Source organism: Plectropomus leopardus, chromosome 14 (genome assembly GCF_026936395.1).
Source record: "Plectropomus leopardus strain MGB_pleo_1.0 chromosome 14, ASM2693639v1, whole genome shotgun sequence".
Classification (NCBI taxonomy): Eukaryota; Metazoa; Chordata; class Actinopteri; order Perciformes; family Serranidae; genus Plectropomus; species Plectropomus leopardus.
Window position 1 is genome coordinate 244,443 of NC_142189.1, and position 19,233 is coordinate 263,675.

The window sequence follows — 19,233 nt, forward strand, 5'->3', positions numbered from 1 at the left end:
AGACCGCAGGAGGTGCACCGTGTTCGGCTTATTGTTCAGCGGCGCGCCGGAGCAAAGCCGAAGCTCCGCCGAGCGCTGCCGGCTGCACCCGAGTCCCTCAGCCAGGGGACACAGCCAAGGGACACAGCCAAGGGACACAGCCAAGGGACACAGCCAGGGCATAGGGACATCGCAAATACCACCAACAACAAGAAATAAACAAGAAGAAAACGAGAAGACGACGACGAAGAAGAAGAAGAAGAAGAAAGCTGAAGAGTCCCAAGAAAATTTCACACAAAGAAAAAAATGGAATAAAGAACAAACAACAAATAAACATGAAAGAATCAGAGGAAACAAAGCGGAAACAGCTGATAAACAATCAAATCATTAAACAAAGAAATAATAAATCAAACAAATGACAAAACAATCAAATAACGAAACAATAAAACAATCAAATAATAAAACAAACAAATGATAAAACAAATAATAAAACAATCAAATGATAAAGAAAACATACAACAATAAAATGATAAAACAAATAAATAAAAAATCAAATGATTATACAAATAATAAAACAATCAAATGATAAAACAAATCATAAGTTGGAGGTCAAATCTAGACATGAGCCGCTGATTATTTTTTTCTTTCGAGTTGAAAAAGACTCAAAATAAAAACGGAACAACTTTAATCATAAATATGGATTTCAGATATGAGTGTGAGAGCAAATAACAACAAAGACAAACAATAAACAGTTTATTCACGTGACAGATTTCATCAAACGAGATCAAAGGCCGCGTGACTCCCGCACAGACACGAGCTTGAGCCGCGCGCCGCTTTTACCGTTTATCATCAGCCTAATAATAATAATAATAATAATAATAATAATAACTGTCCTTAAGAGAAGAGGGCGGTTCCAGTGTTTTTTTTCCCCGGCAGACTTTTATTCTAAAAGTTCTGAATGTAACAAAGTCTGCTCTTCTGAAAACTGTTCATATCTTTATGAATAATCAATGAGTCTTTTTGTCTTTAACACATCATTAATCATTAATGTCATTTATTAACTCCTTATGAGCCGTTAATGAGGAGAACCCAAATTATCATCAACTTATTGGGTGTCTCTGATCAGTTAAAATAATTAAACCGATAAAGGCTGAGCACACTGGCTGGATTTCTTTCAAAAACATGGAAAGGTGGCAAAAAAGAAAGAAAAAAGAAATTACCAAACTTTGAAAGAAATATATATGAATATAATAATAATAATAATAATAATAATAATAATAATAACAATAATGATGATGATAATGATAAAGACAAGAAAATAACCTGGAAAAATAATCAAGTGCTCAAAAGTAAGAATAATTATGTTGCAGAGTTTGAAATATATAATTGTGATTTCTTTTTTTTTACGATAGCTTTTTAAAAATAATTTTCCAAATCAACTAATTTCTGTCAGTTATTTTTTCTCCAGAGAATTATCAGGAAGTGAAGTTTTAACTCGATCAAATATCTGATCTGATCTGATAATAAATACAGCCTCAATCAATCACTTCAAATCATCAAATGTTGAGACCTGAACACCATCAGTAATCAATCATCAACAACAAGGTCACCGTTTCCTTCTTTTATTTGAAAATGACATAATAAGTTAAGAACATGAGATAAAGAAGATTAAGAGCCAGAGGAACATGAAGAAGATGATGAAGAAGATGAGGAAGAACATGAGGAAGAATATGATGAGGAACATGAGGAAGAAGAAGTAGAACATGCAACAGAGTCAAAACCCGACGAACACACAACAAGCTGAGGAGGAGGAGGAGGAGGAGGAGGAGGAGGAGGTCGCTCGCTCCTTTTTTCCAGAAAAGCCACGAAGAAAAAGAGCTCCCACTTCATTCATGCACATGGTCAGAATAATAATCAATAATCAATAATCAGTGATGGACAGAAGAGCTGCAGTTGAAATCAGTTTCTCCTTTGACACACCGAGAGACTCAACTCACAAACAGACTCCGAATCTGAAGCTGGTTTATAACAAACTGAAGCTTTTCACACTTCAGACTTCTTCAACGCTTCAGCTGCGACAACTTTTACTAATAACAATCAAACTGTTGATCAATAATCTTTATTCATACTAATAAAGACTCATCAGTTACTTGCAATCCAAGTAAGGATTCATCAATTATCTGCTTATACTAATAAAGATTAATTACCTGTTAACATAAATCAAGATCAGTTATTCATTTGTTAATGCAAATAAAGCTTAATTAATTACCTGTCAATTTAAAATAAAGATTTATCATTTATTTGTTAATATAAATAAAGATTAATCAATTTCCTGTTAATACAAATGAAGATTAATTGTTTATGTTAACAAACCAAGATTAATCTGTGACCCTTACAACCAGTAATCTGTTAACACAAATCATAATAATCTTTTACCTGTTAATTAGAATAGAGATTAATTTATTATTAGTTAATACAGTTAAGGATTCATCATTTATCTGTCAAAGCAAATAAAGATAAATCAATTTCCTGTTATTAAAAAAAGTTAAATCAATTTCCTGTTATTGCAAATAAAGATTAAATATTTATTTGTTAATACAATGAAAAAGATTAATCAATAATCTGTTATTATAAATAAAGCTTTCTCCCAAAAAAACAGTTTGTGGAACCTGTTTAGCCCTGAGTCTCGTCTGCAGGTAAAACAAGACGTCACCGTGGAGATTTTCTCCAGGTTATTGGTTAAACATTTATTGATAACAGATGATAATTATTGTTTTTTGATAAATCAGTGATTCCCAGCAGGAAAACGTCAGGAGTTTAAATCAGCTCCTAAAGCTGACAAACATTAAAACTCGGCTTCCCAGCATGCTTTGTTTCCTCAGCCTTTGAAAACCCAGAGCGAGAATTAATCCTGACCCACAAACAAAAACTTTGTGTTAATGTTTATGAATTCAAATTACTTGTGTTGTTTTTATTCTCAGTATTGATTTGGTCCTGACCAATATGATGTCACTTTTTTTCCTGTTAAAGAGCTGATCCCCAAAAAAATCTCTAATTGATCGTGTATTGGTGAACTCGTTTTTTTGTTGTTTTTTTTTGTCAAAATGGGGAAAAAAAAACAGAACACAAGAAAAATGAAAAAAAATCACCTAAATGTATTAATGTATTGTGTGTGTGTGTGTGTGTGTGTGTGTGTGTGTGTTTTTGCAGTCGTTGAGCGTGTCTTTCTCATTGTGTTTCCTGAGAATCAATAGTCATATCAGATCAATAGACTGAAAAAGATCAAATGGTGGGAAAGCAATCAGAAATCTGCCCGGATACAGACGACGACAAACGGAGAGGCGGGAAAAGTGTTTGTGTGAATTGACCCTTAAAATAAAAAGTCTTTGTAACTGTGTGGGTTTCTCACTCTGAGGGTCGCGACCCCTCAGCAGGTCAGTGCAGAGCAAACAAGGTCGTGGGAGAAGTAAATCCTCCTCATACATGCAATCCAAAAATGATATCACTATAATAATTAATCTGTCACCACGACAACCACTTCATCATCACCAGGTGACCTTTGATCCGTGGGTCGGGGCCCTCTGAGGGGCCTCTGAGGGGCGCCGGGATGTTAATGACAGTGGAAACACCGTCAGCGTCTTTTTCTTCTTTGTGCTTCTAAAATTTTAAATAATGAAACGTAAATAAAAGGACGGTTTGTTTTATTCAAATTTATTGTTCTTTCATTTAGTTAATATTTAAATTAGCATTGGCAGGAAGCTTCCACAAAGCCCCGCCAAAGTAAAACCATTAAGTGCAAAGATGAATATGTGAGCAGGTGCAGAAAACCAAACTGTGAGATAATGTGGACAGTGTGCAGTGCATCATGGGAGTTTGAGTTTAGTTAGTGGCCTGCAGGAAACAAATCTTAAATTTAAGGGGGTCCAGGCCCAGGTCTGTATCTGCTGAAGCTTCAGGGTTCAGACCCTCAGGTAAGGATTTGTCGGGGGTTTGGGCCTTCAGTGTAGGAGCCGCATTTATGTTTATTCTTATCAGCGTGACTCATTGGTATCTTTGTTTCTGTGTTTCCATTCATGCACCCTCCAGGTGCGGTGAGGGCGCTAGTCTTTAAGTCGGTGTGCATGATGCATGGTGGGGAGAAGACAGGTGACGCCTCAGCCAAATGACAAAAAGGACACTCAAATCACTGTGCCACGTTTGTTTGTTTACAATCAACAATAACCAACATTGAAACACAGATCTCTATTGGGAAGAAGGCTGCAAGTCTGACAAACTGCACTTGCACTCTCCATGTGGCAAGAACAAAAGAAAAGTGGAACATGGGTTAGGGGTAAAACCCAAAGCCAAGTATTTGCCACTATACTCAGGTTGAGATTTGTTGGGGGTTTGGACCTCAGGTTGGGATATGTTGGGGGTTCAGACCCTCAGGTTGGGATTTGTTGGGGGTTCAGACCCTCAGGTTGGGATTTGTTGGGGGTTCAGACCCTCAGGTTGGGATTTGTTGGGGGTTCAAAGCCTCAGGTTGGGATTTGTTGGGGGTTCAGACCCTCAGGTTGGGATATGTTGGGGGTTCAGACCCTCAGGTTGGGATATGTTGGGGGTTCAAAGCCTCAGGTTGGGATATGTTGGGGGTTCAAAGCCTCAGGTTGGGATTTGCTGGGGGTTCAAAGCCTCAGGTTGGGATTTGTTGGGCTGCTGTCGAACTGAAAGATATCCAGTAAACCAGAACCAACAAACCAGTTCACAGACAGTTTTCTGTTTTCTGTCTGAAACCTGTTTCAGATTATTGCCACATATGAATATTGGATGTTTGTAACTTGAACAGTTTACAGTGAAACTATCCTGTTGGATCACCTGCTACAGCGGTGCAACATGGGTTTACCTGCTGGACTGTGAAGCCTAAAAACACGAGCTGTAGTTGTTTGTGACTCGGTGTGTAAAAGGAGAAGACAGACCTGGAATCAGTTTGAACGTGTCTCTTAGTGTCCTGGTTGGGTCACAGTGCAGGAGTTCAGTTCAGCTGCTGCAGAGTCAATCATCACAGTCAGACAGGAAGTCCAGGACGGCTGCATGCAGAGAGTATGAGTCCGACAGGAAGCGCAGCGTTTACTACGAGGTGTTGAGGAGCGGTCTGGGATACACCCCCTGATAGTAGGAGGCCTCCAGAGTCTCCATGGTCCTCCCCCCAAGGCCAGAGCCCCCCCCAGCGCTGTAGGAGGAGTACTGCAGCGCCTCGTAGGCCTTCAGGTCCAGTTTGTGCTGCTGCTCCGAGGACGACATTAAATTATTGATGGAGAACGGGTGGTTGAAGGAATAGTGGGGGTCTCCTTTCAGGTGCAGCTGGGAATCATGAGCCATGGAGTGGGGGGGTAACGACAGGGACGACAGCAGCTGGGAGCCGGACACCTTCAGGTCCGACGCCCCGCCAACACCTCCCCGCAGGTCCAGACCAGGAGGCGAGGTCACCTGGCTGGAGGAGGGCACAGAGGACGAGTCCAGGAGTCCTGGAGCTTTGATGGAGTCCCCAGAGGGAGACGCTCCTTCCCCTACCCCCCCCTGCTCCTTCCTGCCGTCTGATTTAGCTGACATCTTTTTCTCGCACTTGAACCTCTTCTGGCGGCGCAGGTAACAGCCGTTCTCGAACATGTTCCCGGAGTCTGGGTGCAAGGTCCAGTACGAGCCCTTCCCCGGTTTGTCCGGTGAGCGCGACACCTTCACAAAGCAGTCGTTGAATGACAGTGAGTGCCGGATGGAGTTCTGCCAGCGCTGCTGGTTCTGCCGGTAGTACGGGAACAGGTCCATGATCCACTGGTAGATTTCACTCAGCGTCAGCATCTTGCTGGGAGCCTGCTGGATTGCCATGGTGATGAGTGAGATGTAGGAGTAGGGTGGTTTGGCGTGTGGGTAGCTCCGTCTGAATGCCTTGTTGTCACGGCCACGGTTCAGCCCACTGCCGCCGTACGCCATGCTGGGACTCATGGTGGGACTCATGCCCCCATATGGGTTCAGGCCCATCGAGGCCTGCTGAGCCGACACAGAGCTCATACTGGACGGGCTCAGGGTCCCGCCCATCGAGGCCACGCCTCCGCCCAGACCCGACATGGCTGCTGGAGCTGGGCCGCCCATCCCCCCCACCGGGGCAGGACTCAGACCGGTCCCGCTGTAGGACATGTTGAAGGAGCCTGATGTGGTCCCACTGCTGGACATGTAGCCCGACATGGAGCCCATCCCGAGACCAGAACCCATCCCACCACCCGCCATCGGAGAGTAGACCTGCAGAGAGACCAGAGACAGACCAGTTAGATCAGAACCAGAACCAGTTGGACCAGAGCCAGGCCTAGTTAGACTAGAACCAGAAAGACTAAAACCAGGCCCAGTTAGACCAGAACCAGAGCCAGTTAGATCAGAACCAGGGCCAGTTAGGCCAGAACCCATCCCACACTGTAAAATCTGACAAGACTGATTTTACTGTAAAGAATCTCATAAGCTGATCGCCTTGAAAAAGTGAAATATAATTATTAATCTTCATTTATTTCCACTCGATGTCATAGTGTTGAACTGATGTGAAATGTATGTGTACTGACCTGTAGTAGTGTGTGTACTGACCTGTAGTAGTGAAGTAGTAGTGTGTGTACTGACTTGTAGTAGTGAAGTAATAGTGTGTGTACTGACCTGTAGTAGTGAAGTAGTAGTGCGTGTACTGACTTGTAGTAGTGAAGTAGTAGTGCGTGTACTGACCTGTAGTAGTGAAGTAGTAGTGCGTGTACTGACCTGTAGTAGTGAAGTAGTAGTGCGTGTACTGACCTGTAGTAGTGAAGTAGTAGTGCGTGTACTGACCTGTAGTAGTGAAGTAGTAGTGCGTGTACTGACCTGTAGTAGTGAAGTAGTAGTGCGTGTACTGACCTGTAGTAGTGAAGTAGTAGTGCGTGTACTGACCTGTAGTGAGTAATATGAGCTGGCTCTCTTCAGTAAACAGTCAGTGTGACTGAACGTGATCGTCCCGGAGATGATTCAGCTCGAGTTCACTCGTCTCTGACCATTTATTCATCAAGAAAATAGCAGTATGAGCGACTCGTTAGTGAGCAGCAGATAAACAGCATCGTCACCTTTACTGAAGTTACCAAAGCTTAGAAAGATTCATTAATTAAACTGCTCATTTCAAGTTGCATCAACTTCACTAAATAATGTAAATAAACAACTCAGCACTTTCATATAAGCGTCAATTAAGATTAATAGTTATGTTTACTTTTTTGGTTCCCAACATTTGTTTAAGTAAAATCTACATGTCAGATTTTACAGTGCAGCACTCACCATCACAGAGTAGACCTGCAGAGAGACCTGCAGAGAGACCTGCAGAGATCAGAACCAGCAAAGTCCAGTCAGACCAGTACAGAGAGAGAAGAGTTCATCTGAAAATCTGAAATCTTTTATTTCTGAAGTCTAAATGTTTTTGATTTTATCTTCCAGATTTGTCCAGATTAATGGTCCGGTCCTGATCCGGTCCTGATCCAGTCATGATCCAGTCCTGATCCCAGCCAAACTACCAGCACAGACACAGCTAACAGTGAGTTTTCAGACTGATATCATTTATTGATTAATTTCAGATTTATCGATCAGATTTTCTGCAGTGAAGACGGCTTCACACCTTCAGATGGAAATCAGACAGAATTATTTAAGTTTTTATCTGAAGGAAAAACAAAGAATCAAACACGCTGAAGTTCACAGAAATCATCATCAGTTCATTTTCAGCGTCAATGGGAGACCCAAAGCTTTTAATTTGAAAAGCTCATAGATTTTAAGGTGCAATGTTACACCTGATAATTAATTTAAGGTGGTATTAAGGGATTATACTGTCTTCCTTAATTAACCCTTAATTAACCTCAGACAAATAAAACAAACAAAAATCAACGGAATATCGGACTGAAATTAATTCCTGTGAGGCTGTTTGATCGATTTCAGTTGTTTATCAAACACTTGATAATTCACGTTCATTAATCCGTTATTGAATCCGTTATTGATCCCCTTAACTTGTATTATTTGCTGATCACATCATCATTAACATAGACTCTCACATTAATAAAGAAATTTATCATAAATATTCACTCGCTGATTTATCAGTTAATCCACTCATTTACATTTTAAACCGCAAATCAATTAATCTGGTAATTACTATGATTATAATTATTATTATTAACCCTTTGAAACCGGATTTCTTTCAATGAGCAGCTTAACAAGAAATGACCCAAAGTGAACAAGAAATAGATCGCAGATCTCAGAAACCTGCCTAAAATGAGCAAGAAAAGGAGAGTAAAAAAAACACACAAGTAAATGACCCGGGAAAAAAGTGCTTAAATGAAAATATTAGGCCTTTATTTTAAAGGCAGACATTTCTGGCCATTTTACCCTGTATATTTTTTTGAGGATTTTACTACATTCGTTCTTCCCGCTCTCTCCTTTTGGCAACATTGATTTTCAGGTTGTTTTCTTGTCACTTTGAGCCGTTTTCTCACAGTTTGCTCATTTTATCGTCGCCTTTCTGAAGAGAACAAAACCTGTTTGTGCTTCACTTTCTGAGCTGAAATACTGGAGAGAGACGTCTGAATACAGCGCACGAAAAACCGATGTCTGTCCAGGCTTTATGTTATTATTATTATTATTATTATTATTATTGTTATTATTATTATTGTTATTATTATTATTATTATTAAAGCTCTCAACTGTCACCTTATTTCACCGTTTTCACTTTTGAGACCCAGTTTTTTTTTCTTTTGACCAATTTAATCAGCTCTGATTCATGACAGCAGGACAGAGACACAGAAAGACAGAGAGTGGGACAGGTGTTGAGTCACATTTGCTCTTTGTGAACACATTATTAATTTATAATATAATATAATATAATATAATATAATATAATATAATATAATATAATATAATATAATATAATATAATATAATATAATATAATATAATATAATAAAGATGAATGCGTATTTCTACAACATATTTGGAGTGATTTTTGGATTTGATGCACGCGCCCTGTTCGCGGCAGTTTCTCTGCTCTGACGGACTTTTTATTCAGATTTCAGCGATAAAACATTAATATTAAAACACGAATATATATGACTGATAAAATTTACCATATTAATAACATTTAATGTAAAATTAAGATTTTTTTTTCACATCAACAACCTGCGGATTCACCAGCTGAGTTCATATTCTGACAATTTCATTTTACCTCAATAAAATTCTGCAGATTCACTTAAACTGAGCGAAGTCTTGGCGTGGTCAGCGCGCGCGCTTCGTATCATTTATATCTCGTTTATATTTCAATATATATTTATATTTTTTATATTTATAATAATTCAAGCTAATGGCGGAGTCTGCAGCGGCCGCGAGCTGATCTTCATACGGTAACGATGATAAAGTTTCCGATGAGAGTCCGCGATGAACACGTGAAGAATCAGCCGCTGACAACGAGCTGCTCCAAAAAACACCGAATGAATACGTGAACGCGGCGTCAGGTTAAAGCGGGAAAACAAACTCACGCGCTGATCGATACACTTGCAGACTGTTACATCGCCTGCATCGCAGGTCACCTCCAGATACACATATTTTATGTATTTTATTATTATTAATAATCATAGATATTGATTCTATTTATTTCTCTGCAGCTCTCAGATTCTTTTTTTCTTTCTGTCTGTCTTTTATGTGTTGGCCTGAGAGTTAATGTGACCTGAAACTGAGCTTCATTTACAGATTTCTCCTCTTTTCTCTGACATGAAACTTCACACATAAATACATAAAATAAACAGAAATACAACAAATCCATCGGATGAAAAACATGAAAAACGCGGTGTTTGTGATTAATTTAAAGATATGATGCGTTCATTCAATTTCCGTTTCGGACACTCAGATTCAAACCTAAATCATCTGTAATCCTCTATTGTTATTATTACATTACTAAAAAGCTTAAAAATAAAAATAAAAAACGAGACAAAGAAAATAATATCAGAAAGTGATAAAAGTGTATGTTTTCTTTTTCTGTACAATTTAGACATTTCCAAGTTTTCTGGACATGTTTTCCTAAATGTGGATAATATCTCAAAGTCCCTCTCAGCCAATTTTCGGATCCTTTCCTCGCCACCTTTTGTCCAGTTTGAGGGACATTTCTCGCCGAGATGCTTCTGACGGGTTTTTTTTTCTTGTGTTTTAAAAAAATGTTACGAATTTTCTCAGGTTTGCGTGCTGCTAAAATGGTAAAAGGCGCCTGTTCGGACCCGCTGTGGCTCCGGGAGTTAAAGGGTTGAACATTCTGAAAGTTTCATCTCTGAAATGTTTGAATGAAATTTGGGGTGAAACTGAAAGTAAAGTTTAGTGCGAATTGTGATCATAAGTCGCTTCCGTCAGAAAGCAGTCTGCTGCGGGTCACAGAGGCCCCGAGAGCCGCCGTGACCCGCAGCGGTGACCCGGGCAGCGCAGCGGCGCGGCGGGCAGTGAGTGACCGACCTCCTCGCTGTAGTATCCGCTCCAGTCCGGAGCCTCGTGCCCTTCCATCTTCACGGTGCCCAGCATGACGGGAGCCCGCAGCCGGAACCCGATTCCCGCAGGTCCCTCTTCGCTCTCCGCTCTCCGGCTCCTGCCTCCGCCCTGTCCGTCCGCGGTGCCCCGGTCCAGAGGAAGCGTTCCGAGCCGAGCCGAGCTGATCTGGACTAATCCGGGCAGAGTGACAGTGAGGAGGAGGAGGAGGAGAAGGTGATGGTGACCTGCGGACTGTTGAGGAGGGATCCTCCTCCTCCTGCTCAGGTCCAACCCTCCACACACACACACACACACACACACACACACACACACACACACACACACACACACACACACACACACTAATAACAGATCAGCTTTATTGATTCCTCGTTAAACTGATGACGTAGTGAATTTTTTTGGATCATTAATGATCATTTACTTTTCTTTAATCTACATTGTATTAGTGAATTTAAAATGTTCCTAAATTAAACCGTGAACATGTTGCCCTGTCGAACCACCAGGCTGGAAAAATAAAACTCACAGTGTCAGACAACAAAAGGAAACTTTTCATGTTACAGCAAAATGTTTTTCACGTTTTTAAGATATTTTCAGTTACAACAAGAAACTTTTCATGTTCTAACAAAATGCCTTTCACCTAAAAAGAAAGTTGTCACATTATAACAATAAACTTTTAATGTGATAACAAGAAAGATTTCAAGTTATGACAAAATGTTCTCATTTCTCAAAGATATTTTCAGGTTATAATAAAAACCTTTTCATGTCTAAAGGAAACTTTACATGTTACAACACTTAACAACAAGAAACTTTTCACATTAACAAAAGAAACCTTTCGTGTTTCTAGCTGATGGTGATCAGTTGGTTTCAACAGTTTGAAGCCTCCATACAGTCTGAGCAGATTTGGAACAAATTTAGGGAAAAATGAAGAGACTTAACGTCGCACCTCAACCAATGATGTCACAGAGGTTTGATGGTTAATGAGATAATTTTTCATTATTCATTATCACAGGATTATCACAGGATTATCACGGGATTATCACAGGATTACCACCATTACCACCATTATCATAGGATTATCACCATTACCACCATTGTCACCATTATCACAGGACTATCACCATTATCACCAGATTATCACCTTATCACCATTATCACAGGATTATAACCATTATCACCATTTTCACAGGATTATCACCATTATAACCAGATTATCACATTACCAACATTATCACAGGATTATCACCATTATCACAGGATTATCACCATTATCGCAGGATTATCACCATTATCACCATTATCACAGGATTATCGCCATTATCGCAGGATTATCGCCATAATCGCAGGATTATCACCATTATCACAGGATTATCACAGGATTACCACCGTTATCACCATTATCACCATTATCGCAGGATTATCACCATTATCACAGGATTACCACCATTATCACCATTACCACCATTATCGCCATTATCACAGGATTATCACAGGATTACCACTGTTATCACCATTATCACGGGATTATCACCAGATTATCACCATTATCACGGGATTATCACCATTATCACAGGATTATCAGGAGGAATCACTGGATTAAAGGACACTTACACCAAAAAACGGTCAGGGGGAAGAGGAACTGAAATAGGTGAAACTGGTGAGGAGTGGAAGTGGAAAAACACCTTTCCAAATTGTGGAACATTTTTTGTTTTGTTTTAGCCTCACAGATTTTTTCAAAACAAGAAGCAGAAGTAAAACCTGGAGACTCACCTGAGGACCCTGAAGCTGACCTCCCACTGAGGCAGGCTTTGACTGATTCTGGGTCATAGACAGGAGGTCCGGGGCTGGTGTGTGTGTGTTTGTGTGTGTGTGTGTGTGTGTGTGTGTGTGTGTATGTGTGCTGAGTGCTCCTGTTTGTGGTTCAGGACTTGGAGGTTCAGGGTTTCAGAGTGACTCACAGGTCTGTAAATCATGCAGCTGTCACACTAAAAGCTCCTGACTGATAATTAGTGAGTTCCTGCAGAGACTGACTCACCTGTCACCTGTCACCTGTCACCTGTCACCTGTCCACGACCTCCGACACAGACTGACTGACTCCAACACACAGGAAGTGAGCTCACTCAGGTACACCCTCACCTGGACCTGAACTTGAAAGCTCCTTCAGGGTAGAGTATTTATACTGACCCTCCTGAGTATTTATACTGACCCCAGAGGGAGTGTGTGTGTGTGTGTGTGTGTGTGTGTGTGTGTGTGTGTGTGTGTGTGTGTGCGTGCGTGCTAATAAAACAGAGTTGAAGAGTTCATGGAAAAAAACGACGTCAACATGACTTTAATAACATGCTGTAACACACACACACACACACACACACACACACACACACACACAAACACACTCCCTCCCTCTGCAGTCAGTGGACAGGTGAGTCTGTCTACCTGAACCTGAACAAGAGTTCATGTCACCTCTGACCTCTCAGGTGGAGTTCAGACTACATTACCCACAATCCCCCTGCTCCTTATCAGCAGTGAGCAGGTACAATTACTGCAGCACACACCGGTCTTTGTCTTATCAGAGGACATTAGACATCTGTGTCTCTGTCTGTCTCTGTCTCTCTCTCTCTCTGTCTTTGTCTGTCTATCTGTCTGTCTCTGTCTGTCTATCTGTCTGTCTCTCTTTGTCTCTATCTTTTATGCCATGGCCTTCAGGTGCGCGGGCTCGACCGCTGTATGAACTCTGTCTAAACTTCTTGCAGTAGTGGACAATGACTGTCCCCCTCTGCACAGTAGTGGACAATGACTGTCCCCCTCTGCACAGTAGTGGACAATGACTGTCCCCCTCTGCACAGTAGTGGACAATGTCTGTCCCCCTCTACACACTGCCATCAGCAGAGGAGCCTGTCCAGTAGCAGGCTGCGGTCACAGAGCTGAGGACGTCCTTTGTCCCCTGGGCCATCAGACTGTCAGGAGGGGGGGCACAGTGACTGATGGGGGACACTCAACACAACTGCACTTTTTAACTGGAACTGTAATTATTATGCATTTATTATTATTGTGTTTTTAAAGTTATTTTATTATGCTTTTATTGTGTTTTTAAATTTATTTTATTATACTTTTATTGTGTTTTTAAAAAAATTTTTTTATTATACTTTCATTATGTTCTTTAAATTTATTTTATTGTGCCTTTATTGTGTTTTTTAATTTATTTTATTATGCTTTTATTATGCTTTTTAAATTTATTTTATTATGCTTTTATTGTGTTTTTATTGTTTGCTTGAATGGAATATGAGCAGCTGACTGCCAGAATTTCCCTCAGGATTAATAAAATGTCTGTCTGTCTGTCTGTTATCTATCTGTCTACAGTCTCTGTCTGTCTCTGTCTGTCTGTCTGTTATCTATCTGTCTACAGTCTCTGTCTGTCTCTGTCTGTCTCTGTCTGTCTACAGTCTCTGTCTGTCTCTGTCTGTCTGTCTGTCTGTCTACAGTCTCTGTCTGTCTCTGTCTGTCTCTGTCTGTCTACAGTCTCTGTCTGTCTCTGTCTGTCTACAGTCTCTGTCTGTCTCTGGTGTCCTGCTGCCTCCTGCTGGTTGAATGTTGTTCTGCACTGATGTTCTGGATTTAATATTTTACACTCCTCTGTCAGCCTGAATCCCCCTCCAGGGTCCTCCAGGATTCTCCGGGGTCCTTCAGGTCCTCCAGGAATCTCCAGGTCCTCAAGGGTTCTCTAGGATTCTCCAGCTGCTGTGAGTCAGTGTTTGTCTTAACTCAGTCAGCCAATCACAGCTGGCTGATGAGGTCACATTCTGATATTGATAAATAATGTTTTTATTGATCACTGATTGATGATGTCACCTAATGATGTCATGTTGTGTAATGATGATTCACAGACACAAAGACTCACAAACACAAATATTCACAGACACAAAGATTCACAGACACAAAGATTCAAAGACACAAAGATTCACAGACACTAAGACTCACAGACACAAAGATTCACAAACACAAATATTCACAGACACAAAGATTCACAAACACAAAGATTCACAGACACTAAGACTCACAATCAAACAATTACAAATGAAAATATTGTAATAATTTCGTTGTTGATCATGTAAAGTGTTGGACTTGGCTGTCTGTCCCCCAGCGTCCTCCTGTCAACATGTCGTGATGTCACATGACCTGAGGGGGCGTTTCCTGTCTGGACTCTTCAGGAAGTCAGTTTGTAAACACTGTGACCACTTCCGGTCGCACAGAAATCCTAACAATGGCGCCATCTTGCTTGCCTAAGATGGCGTGAGAGTGGCAGCCTGTTGCAGCAGCTCTTTGAATGTGTTTTTTTTATTGTTTTCTATCAAGTTTTTATAGTGTTTTATTGTATACTGTTCTGCGCATCTGGGCACTCCACAACGCCAAGATGTTTTTTTGGAAATTCGGACATTTTCTACTACTTTTCGCACTCGGGTTACTCCTGACGACTGGAAGCGACGCCTGTAACATCGCCGGCATTGTTTACTCACGCGACCAGCTGCTGGCCCTGAGGGCACCGGCCCCTTTGGCCGGAGAGAGACCCACAGTACCAGAGGAGCTGAGGCGGCGACGGCGAGGCTGCAGAGCGGGGGTTAAACGAAAGATGAAGAAGAGGAAGTTTAAACCCTGCATCCCTGCAGTCATCACTGGGAACGTACGGTCCTTGGCTAACAAAACGGACGAACTGGAAGCGCTCGCCAGGACGCAGAGGGAGTACAGAGAGTGCAGCATCATGTGTTTCACCGAGACCTGGCTGCACGACCAGATCCCGGACTCCAACGTGACCATCCCTGGCTTCCACACAGTCCGAGCGGACAGAGACACCACCTCGACCGGTAAGAAGAAAGGAGGGGGGCTTGCCGTGCTTGTGAACTCCAGGTGGTGTCACACTGGACACATCTCTGTCAAAGAGCGTGTCTGCAGCCCGGACATCGAGCTCATTGCCGTCGGACTTCGTCCTTATTATTTGCCGAGGGAGTTTACCAGTGTAGTAGCCATCGTCGTTTACATTCCTCCGTCCGGGAACGCAGACGCCGCATGTGACGTCATCCACGCTGTGACTGCCCGTCTCCAAACCAAGCACCCTGGTGCCTTCATCACAATCACCGGTGACTTCAATCATGTTTCTCTCTCAGCCACTCTTCCTACCTTCTACCAGTTTGTTAAATGCTCCACATGTGAAAATAAAACTTTGGACTTGCTGTATGCAAACGTGAAGGATGCATACAGCTCCACTGCCCTCCCCCCACTGGGCAGGTCAGACCATAATCTAGTCCTGCTCACACCATCATACAAGCCTGTTGTTCAGCGGCAACCAGTAACAGTGAGGACAGTGAGGAAATGGTCTCATGAGGCCACAGAGACACTGCGTGGTGCGCTGGAGTCCACTGACTGGAATGCCCTGTGTGAGCCTCACGGTGAGGATATTGATGGCTTGACTGACTGTGTCTCTGAATACATTGGGTTCTGTATGGACAACTCCATCCCCACTAAAGAGGTTCGCTGTTACCCAAACAACAAACCCTGGGTTACCAGCGAACTGAAGGCTCTCCTCAACAAAAAAAAGAGGGCATTTAGATCAGGGGACCGTACAGAACTCAAGCAGGTACAACGAGAGCTAAAGCACAGCATCAAGGTGAGCAAGGACACCTACAGGAAGAAATTAGAGGACAAACTGGAGCAGAACAAGGCCAGGGATGTTTGGAGTGGGATGAGAGAGATCACCGGCTTCCAAAGGAAAGGTGGGGGTGCTGCTGAGGGGACGAACAACGAGCAAACGAGTTAAACCAGTTCTTCAACAGGTTTGACTCCAGCCCCCCTGCTGCTCCTCTGCCACCACAGCCCCCCAGCAACACCTACAGCAGACACCTCTCTGCTCCACCCCCGTCATCACCAACCCCAGCCCCCAGCTTGTCACACACCACAGAACTTTTTCACACCCCGCTGCCGTCTCCCACCGCACCCTCCCCCCAGACTGGACTACACCTCACAGCCGACCAGGTGATGAGAGAGCTGGAGAGGCTCAACCAGAGGAAGGCTGCAGGACCTGATGGCATCAGCCCCCGGGTGCTGAAGGCGTGTGCCAGCCAGCTGTGTGGTGTACTCCAGCACCTCTTCAACCTGAGCCTGCACCTTCAGAGAGTCCCAGTGCTATGGAAAACATCCTGCCTGGTCCCAGTGCCCAAGAAGAGACATCCTGTAGCACTGAACGACTTCAGGCCAATAGCACTGACCTCTCATGTCATGAAGGTCATGGAGAGACTGGTTCTAGCACATCTCAGACCACTGGTGTGCTCATCACAAGACCCCCTGCAGTTTGCATACCAGCCCCGAGTTGGTGTGGACGACGCAGTGCTGTATTTGCTGCAGAAGGCCTACTCCTCCCTGGACAGACCCAACACCTCAGTCTGCGTCCTGTTCTTAAACTTCTCCAGTGCCTTTAATACCATCCAGCCCAGACTGTTGAAGGCCAAACCGGAGGACATGCAGGACGCTCCCCTGGTCAGATGGATCGGTGACAACCTGACAGGCAGACCGCAGTTTGTGAAACTGCAGAGCTGCGTGTCTGAGCGACTGACCAGCAACGTCTGGGCCCCCCAGGGAACGTTGCTGTCCCCCTTCCTCTTCACCACCTACACTGCTGACTTCAAGTACTGCACAGAGTCGTGTCATCTCCAGAAGTTTTCAGATGACACGGCCATCGTGAGCAGTGTAGAGAATGGACGGGAGGACGAGTACAGGGACCTGGTGGACCGCTTTGTCAGGTGGTGTGGGGAGAATCACCTGCAGCTGAATGTGACAAAGACTAAAGAGATGGTGGTGGACTTCAGGAGGAACAGGCCCCCACCCTCTCCTGTCTGCATCAGTGGGACTGATGTGGAAATTGTCACATCATACAAGTACCTGGGCGTCCTTCTGGACAACAAACTGGAGTGGTCCACCAACACTGAGGCAGCCTACAAGAAGGGCCTGAGTCGGCTTTACTTCCTGAGGAGACTCAGGTCCTTCAGTGTCTGCAACAGGATACTCCTGATGTTTTATCAGTCTGTTGTTGCGAGCACCATCTTCTTTGCTGTGGTGTGCTGGGGGGCAGGCATCAAGGCAAAGGATGCAAACAGACTGAACAAACTGATCAGGAAGGCAGAGTCTGTTGTTGGCTCTAAGCTTGTCTCCCTGGAGGAGGCTGAGGACAGAATGCTGGCAAAACTGCTGGCAATAACGGACAATGTCACCCATCCCCTCCATAAGACACTGGACAAGCTGAAGAGTAGCTTCAGCAACAGACTCCTCCAACCCCGCTGTCTGAGGGAGCGATACAGGAAATCATTCCTGCCTGCTGCCATCAGACTGTTCAACACATCCACCTCTGTCAGACCTGCGGTCACTGTCACTGAACTGGACTAAACTCTGTCACTCCACATCCAAACAGTACAGACTGCAGTATGTGTGTATGCATATCATGTATATATATGTACAAATATATAACATCGGATCGTCGCCTGCATTGTATTATAAATATTATATTATACATCACTATATATATATATAATTATTATTATTCTATCATTATTATTATATTATATTATACATAACATTGGTCATCAGACATAAAAATGTCAAGTGCTAATGTCATGATGCTGATACTATTATTAATATTAATATTTGGATATTATTACTACTATTATTACTATTATTACTACTATTATTAATACTATTACTACTATTATGTGTGCGATGCCTTCAAACTGATGTTATTACCATTATTAGTATTATATGTACACCTCTACATATTCCCCTTATTCTGCTGTCATCATTACCATGCTCATGTGTATCCTTACCATCATCAGATTGCACCTTACCACTGCATTTGCACTACCTCAGTACTCTTTTGCACTACCTCAGTACTCTTTTGCACTACCTCAGTACTCTTTTGCACTACCTCAGTACTCTATTTATTCTATTTTTATATATTTATGTTTATTTCTATCTTCTATTATTCTTCTTATTTTTTTATGTATGTCTCTGTATGTCTTACGTGCCAAGCTGCTGTGACAACTAAATTTCCCTCCGGGGATCAATAAAGTCGTCTAAGTCTAAGTCTAAGTCTAAGTCTAAGTCTTATCACATGGCCAGAAGTATGTGGACAGCTGAATGCTCCAGAGCTGCACTGAGTATATTTACTCACTGCATTTATCTGACAGCTGCAGTCACTTTAAAGATTCAGATTTTTGCATAAAAAACATTTCATTTCATTTGTTATGAAAAGAATAATTCAGGTTATACAGGTACTGCTGACATGATGATTAATGATGATTTATTAATCAATCAATCGATTTCCAGAAAATCAGTTGCCAACTATTTTGATCATTTAAATCTTTTCAATATAAGTTTTTTTCTTCTTTTCACAATTTGGGCGTTTTGCGGTCTGAGTACTTTTACTTTAAAAAAGGACCTAAATACTTCATCCACCACTGTCACAAGGTGTCCACATATTATTGGCCGTAAAATATCTGGTTAGCCCCTCGAGCGCGTCCGCTTACTTTCGGCCACATAAAGTTAAACACTGAACAACATTTCAGCCTTAGTTTTCAAAATAAAATGTGAAACTTATTGAAAACAACAAACATCTTTATTGCTGGAAATATGAAAACAAGTTTTCTTCTTTGAATAAAGTCAAATTAAAGGTCAGATTTCATTT

The 19,233-nt window shown here is 42.3% G+C and overlaps 1 protein-coding gene across 1 annotated transcript; it reads right to left on the minus strand.

Annotated features, from left to right (window-relative positions):
• Positions 1 to 1,720: 1,720 nt before the first annotated feature.
• Positions 1,721 to 10,760, minus strand: foxa1 (forkhead box A1). The gene is made up of 2 exons (XM_088087122.1): positions 10,485 to 10,760; positions 1,721 to 6,252 (listed from the first exon to the last, which is right to left on the minus strand). Exons 1-2 carry the CDS (start codon positions 10,548 to 10,550, stop codon positions 5,089 to 5,091), a joined length of 1,230 nt encoding a protein of 409 aa, XP_087943248.1. The 5' UTR covers positions 10,551 to 10,760; the 3' UTR covers positions 1,721 to 5,088.
• Between the last annotated feature and the right edge of the window lie 8,473 nt (positions 10,761 to 19,233).

Bases quoted from the DNA above. Each gene is read 5' to 3' on its own strand.
- foxa1 (XM_088087122.1), bottom strand. From the start codon at position 10,550: ATGCTGGGCACCGTGAAGATGGAAGGGCACGAGGCTCCGGACTGGAGC. The intron at 6,253-10,484 runs GTCGGTCACTCA...GTCTCTCTGCAG, and splicing joins GCGGATACTACAGCGAGGAG to GTCTACTCTCCGATGGCGGG.